The following is a 6,824-nucleotide window of genomic DNA, read 5'->3' on the forward strand; positions in this document are numbered from 1 at the left end:
ATATATATATATATATATATATATATACATATATATGTATGCGTGTGTGTGTGTATGTATAGAAAAAGTAAAGAAACTGGGTGCGTGTTGTACTACATGGATATATCAGGGGTTGAACAGAAAGAATACAACAAGCAGAAAAAGTTAGACAAAAGCAGAACAAATGGGGAAACTAGATGAAAACTTAATGGACAGGAAATTAGACAAAGGCATGATACATGGAATATTCATAGCTGAGTTTTCCTCGTCAGTCAATGACACAAAATATCATAGTGGTTTCATGTCATTACCATTGAGACAACTCAATTTTACAGGCACTTGTGCTATTATTAAGCCACTGGGAAAAAGCTAGCGAATGTATACTAAGACAGAAGCAAACAAGACATATAAATACAACAAACAAAGAATTATGCATATATAACAGCACAAAGCCTAATGGCTATATACAACAGAAGAAAAGAAATAATTTTACATATACCACAAATACAACAGAAAGAGCTTTGCAGCTATCAAACAAACTTAGTGGCTGCTGCTTTCGTCTGACTTTTTCTCCTAGTTGTATTCTTTCTGTTTAACCCTTGATACATACATACATACATACATACATACATTGTTGTTGGTATTCCGTCGCTTACGACGTCGAGGGTTCCAGTTGATCCGATCAACAGAACAGCCTGCTCGTGAAATTAACATGCAAGTGGCTGAGCACTCCACAGACACGTGTACCCTTAACGTAGTTCTCAGGGATATTCAGAGTGACACAGTGTGTGACAAGGCTGACCCTTTGAATTACAGGCACAACAGAAACAGGAAGTAAGAATGAGAGAAAGTTGTGGTGGAAGAGTACAGCAGGGTTCGCCACCATAACCGCGAGTCCGCTGCCCTAACCACTGGGCCATTGCACCTCCACATACATACATACATACATACATACATACATACATACATACATACATACATACATACGTGTGTGTGTGTGTGTGTATACAAGGCCTTGCAGATAAACTGAGACCAATTTTAAGCAGTTTAACATTCCATTTTTTGACAAAACTTTGCTTGCTTGAAAATCTAATCCTCCTGTTTATTTTTAAGATAAATAGCGAACTGATTTGACAGCAGAAAGTCATGGAACAACATAATTGTCTCACCATAGTTGTTTTGGCATGCACTGGGCACACTGCCAATAAAATTGATAAGTTGACAAAATTTCCAAAAAGAGCAATTTATCATGGGTATAAACAATTTATAGAAGAAAGAAAGATTAATAGAAAAGAACACAAAACTTGAAGTGATTCCAAACACAATCCAAAATTTCTCACTGGCCTCAAATGCTCAATTGAAGCCAACCCATTCATATCCATGGCAACTCTTGCAAAGAAACACAGTATCCAGAGCCGTGAGCAGGAACCTTGGCATGACTAACTATGTTCGATGATGCTATCATCTCCTAACAGCCAAAGCCAAAAGCAGTCAGAGCTGAGAGATGCCCAAAGTTTCTGTTATTCATCAAGCATCAAGGTGCAGGAAAAACTCAAAAATTTAACAAAAACACAAACAGAAGACTATACAAAAACATAGTAGAAAATTTGTAGCTAGCCCCTTATCAATCAATGTCCAAAAGATTATTACAATTGCACACACTTAATGCTGATATTGTTCACTTTTGGTGATGCCTTTGGTGATAAGCCACAGTGAATAGGTAACAAAAGTACAGGACAGTGACAAGAACAAACACGACAAAATAAAATATACATATACAACAGAAAAGCCATGCAGCTGCATGACAAGCAAGTATAGGGTAATACAAAGGAAAATGAAACTGTCCTGGAGACAAGAAGGACAGAGAGACAGTCAGAATGAAGGAAGAAGTAACGTATTAGGGAGGGAAAGATAGAGGATATATATATATATATACAACCCTTAATGGTGCTGGTGGTGGTGGTGGTGGTAATAATGATAATGTCAACAACATTGCTAAAGTGAATGACTTCAGCTATAAAATATGGTGTTAAGCAGGGGCGGGGGAACAAACCAGATAATCAATTTTTAGAATAAATTAAAATTTTCAAGGACATTTAACTGAAATTAATCAACTATAGTATTTTTAAATAGGTGCTTATTTCATCAACTCCTGAAAGATGAAGCAAAAAATTAACCTCTGTAGGGAACTATATTGGGACATATCTAAATACTACAAGGTATTTTTGCTACCTCATTAGCTCTCGAATTAAAATGTTCCATTCGTCAGATATATTGTGATTTCAAATTTTGGCACAAGGCTAGCAATTTCAGGGGTGAGGATAAGTCGATTACATCAAAATCAGTGTTTAACTGGTACTTATTTTATCACCCCCAAGGAGGAAAGGTGAAGCCAACTCTGACAGTATTTGAACTCAGAATGTAATGTCGGAACAAATGCTGCTAAGCATTTTCCCCAGCTTTAAGTATCAGGCTTTAAAAACATAAGTACTGGGGTCAATTCATTTGACTAAAAAACTCTTCAAAGTCATGCCCAGTCTGGTTGCAATCCAATGACTGAAACAAAAATAAAAGATAAAAGTTACTCATATCAATATATTGTATTGTATATTGATTATTGTTAATGTAACAATTTATTGTCTTTACTTACAATTGCATGGTAACTGCATCATCATCATCGTTTAACGTCCACTTTCCATGCTAGCATGGGTTGGACAATTTGACTGAGGACTGGTGGACCAGGTGGCTACACCAGGCTCCAATCTGATTTGGCAGAGTTTCTACAGCTGGATGCCCTCCCTAACGCCAACCACTCCGAGAGTGTAGTGGGTGCTTTTACATGCCACTGGCACGAAGGCCAGTCAGGCGGTACTGGCAACGGCCGCACTCGAAATGGTGTATTTTACGTACCACCTGCACAGGAGCCAGTCCAGCAGTACTGGCAATGATCTTGCTTGAATGTCTTTTCACGTGCCACTGGCACAAGTGCCAGGAAAGCGACGTTGGTAACAATCACTCACTATTTAAGTAGCTGATACAGTCAGTGCTAGGTGCCACTAATTTCTACATACATCAAAATATGACTGTCTTACCTCATATTTCAACACAATAAACATTGACAAAACTCCTCTGTGGTAAATATTTCGACATCAGTTCCACTGTCTGAAGATTCTTTATAATCATACATATTTTATATTCACTGGGTTTGCTTCCAGTTCTTTACATGCTGAGTTCAAACTCTGTCAAGGTCAGCATTGTCTTTCATCCCTTTGGGATTTATAAAATAAAATGCCAGTGAAGAATTGGGATCAATGTAACTGGCGTGCCCCCTCTTCTTGATATTGCTGGCCTTAAACTCTTCAACAGACTGGTGTTCTGTTCAAGGGGAATGTTGCGATCTCAGTCACTTACATACTATGAAATCTGGATAACTGGTCTTATGAGTTATACGGCCCATGGAAAAAGAACAAAGTTTGGTGACGATGATGATGATAACTTTTTTTTCCCATTTCTCAATGTCTCTTCCATCTATAAAATCATGTTGATATACTACTATACTGGCACTCTATCAGCTACAAGGACGAGGGTTCAAATTGATCCAATCAAAGAACAGCCTCCTCATGAAATTAATGTGTATGTGGCTGAGCACTCCACAGACATGTGTACCCTTCACATAGTTCTCAGGGAGAATCAGTATGACACAGAGTGTGACAAGGCTGGCCCTTTGAAATATAGGTACTACTCATTTTTGCCAGCTGAGTGGACTGGAGCAACATGAAATAAAGTGTCTTGCTCAAGGATACAACAGATCACCAGGAATCAAACTCACAACCTTGAGATCACAAGCCAAATACCCTGATCACTAAGCCAGGCACCTTCACTATAAAATCATGTAACTGGAGACAACATGAAAGGACAAATATATACAATGATCTTACCTTAGAAATTTTTTATCATGATACTTTTTATGAAACCATCCTTATATCTGATACAAAGAATAACGGTTCATGTAGCTGCTCTGTCTGCAGCAACATAATTCTCTAATTTCTTTTCCATTCTTTGGCTAGTACCTCTCTCCAGTCAGCTCATAGTTTTGTCTGGCAAACCTACAGACAGGCAGCTAGACTACACACAAAGATTAACTTTAGCAGTAACTCATTGGTTCACTATCCTTTTCTCTGACTAAAACACTTCCAAAAATAAGAACAACAATCATCGTCGTTTAACGTCCATTTTCCATGCTAGCATGGCTTGGACGATTTGACTGAGGACTGGTGAAACCAGATGGCTACACCAGGCTCCAATCTGATTTGGCAGAGTTTCTACAGCTGGATGCCCTTCCCAATGCCAACCACTCAGAGAGTGTAGTGGGTGCTTTTACGTGCCACCGGCACAAAGGCCAGTCAGGCGGTTGGCAATGGCCACGCTCAAAATGGTGTATTTTATCTGCCACCTGCACAAGAGCCAGTCCAGGGGCACTGGCAACGATCTCACTCAAAAGTCCTTACACATGCCGCGGGCACAAGTGCCAGAAAGGCATCGCTGGGCACAGATGCCATCACAATTTTATGTAAACTGAACTTCAACCTTTGTTCTAGCTCCCATGTTCTTCTAACAGACAAACCAAAAATATTATTTCTCACTGAAACACAAATCTTTTATCTTTTATCTCTAACTAATTTCTATTGTTTAGGTTATATTCTATATTCCAAATTCGTCTTTCTGAAAATGGTGAAAATATATTCATTATTGTATACAACACCTGTAGGAAATTACCTACAATTGATTGTTTCATACTTACTGCAATACATGCAAACATCTGTCTGGAAATTAAAAGATGCTTCCAAGATTTCACTGCATGTCAACTTTCTCTCATCCACTTCCAGTCCCCAGTTTTAGCTAGGTTTTCTGGTCCTTTGCTAGTTCTTAGTAACTTTCCCAAATTCCCTTTGTTGCATGCAAAAATGGCTCTGTTAGCAGAACACTTGCTGCTAAAGTTGTAGCATTTATTGTGTAATTTGTTTGAGATACCTAATATCTTAAACAGAAAAGTGGCTTTGTATTTTGAAGAGTTGAAGATCAATATTGTCTACAACAGATTTGTTAATTAAATGGGGGTTTTTTCTCTCTCTTTTTCAGCTATGAAGTAAACAAAACAGAAAAATTTGGCTTAAGTCTTCCAAAAGGATTTGACTTCAGAAGTGTGGCTTTCAGCTTAGAATGTAATTTTCAGAAAATACCTTTGAAAGAAATAATATGGAAAAACCTTGTTTGGGTTGCTGGTGGTGCAAACCTTGGACATTATGATGTCTTAACAAGATTCTGTGATGACTACATTAGTAGTGTTAAAAGGGCTTTGAACCAAAACTTGATGAGTACTGACCAACAAATTATATATGCTATGAATGTCTATAGGAATTGGTCATCAGTGACTTTACAGCTTTGCCATGCAGGTTGGTTTTGCTTAGGATATTTAGCAAAAGATTCATGGGAACAACAACACAAATAATCATGTGATAACTGCTGATTTTTTTCTTTCAAGATTTTTATGTCTATAATTATCATTTATTTCCATATTATTTATTTTCATAAACAATATTTATTTCTGTAAGGAATATTCCTGCAATACATCAGTTGACTACCGAGTGCTTGTTATGAGATGCAGCATAATGTAAATTTGCTTTATTCTTTTATACTTTTTGTTTTTGACAAATCATTTTACTGAATATATTCTGCAAACATTTACTTGAATAGATTTCATTGTTATTTTTTCTTTGTGTTATTTTTTAATAATATTAATTATAAAAGAATAATATAACATAAAAAAGAATTTCTCTTAATGTTTCTACATCTATATTTCATGTTATCATGAGTTTGGGATTTCTACACAGCATCCAATCTCTGCCAACTATCATTTTCACTTTCAACATCTCAAATACAATGGAAATATTACATAAAACCAACTCCTATATCACATTTAATTCTTTTTCCCTTTTCAGTTTTCATAGGACCAGATCAAGTGAAAACTTCACTTCCAGTGTCATTCACCAGAGAACTTTGGTGAATAGAAATGTTGATAGTCCTAACTTCAACAAATCTTTTGTTCGTATCTGGAATAAGAAGCTAATAGTTAAGTCACCCACTTAACAGTTCTATTTACCTCTGAGTGCTTTTACAGTGCTTAGAAAAACTGGAGGATCATACAATAAGTATGTGAACCTGAGAGGGGAATATGTTGAATAAATTTGCAATTAACTGTTCCTCTTGTATTTTCTTTTACACAAAGCCAGAAACATTTCAGCACCCCCTCATTTTTATATGTATATATATATATATATATATATAAAAACACATGAGGGTGTGCTGAAAAGTTTCTGGCTTTAAGAGTATTGCAAAAGGCTTGGTTGGAGGCCTAACCTTTCGAGTTCTTTTACAGGGCTTAGAAAAACTGAAAGACCACTGCAATAAGTGTGTGAATCTGAGAGGAGAATATGTTGAATAAAATCATAATTAACTGATCATCTTATATTTTCTTTTATCCAAAGCCAGGAACTTTTCAGCATGCCCACATACTGCACCTAAAACTCCCTTGCAGTCCCTCAATTATATTTCATTCCAACTTTAGATTTTGTATTAAACGCTTTATTCACTCTCAGAACTGGATTCCTTCAGAACTACTTCAGTTTATCCACTCACAAACTCACAATTCAAATCAAACACATTTAGTTAGCCATATTCACTTGCCATGAATGCATGAATATAAAAATAAGATAATTCAAGATGGAATCACAACAAAATTGATATAAAAAAGCTGTTGATAATTATTGCAATAGTGACATAATCTG

The 6,824-nt window shown here is 36.5% G+C and overlaps 1 protein-coding gene across 3 annotated transcripts in view; it reads left to right on the plus strand.

The window, feature by feature from the left end:
- LOC106879588 (uncharacterized) overlaps positions 1 to 5,730 on the plus strand; it is an 85,198-nt gene extending 79,468 nt beyond the window's left edge. For all 3 annotated transcript variants that reach the window (XM_052973268.1, XM_052973267.1, XM_014929226.2), the window contains one exon: positions 5,119 to 5,730. In XM_052973268.1, coding sequence (XP_052829228.1) covers positions 5,119 to 5,488 — 370 coding nt within the window. In that variant the 3' untranslated portion in view covers positions 5,489 to 5,730. The remainder of the gene's footprint in view (positions 1 to 5,118) is intronic.
- Positions 5,731 to 6,824: the final 1,094 nt, after the last annotated feature.

The sequence above is a fragment of the Octopus bimaculoides genome, chromosome 15 (assembly GCF_001194135.2).
Source record: "Octopus bimaculoides isolate UCB-OBI-ISO-001 chromosome 15, ASM119413v2, whole genome shotgun sequence".
Taxonomy (NCBI): Eukaryota; Metazoa; Mollusca; class Cephalopoda; order Octopoda; family Octopodidae; genus Octopus; species Octopus bimaculoides.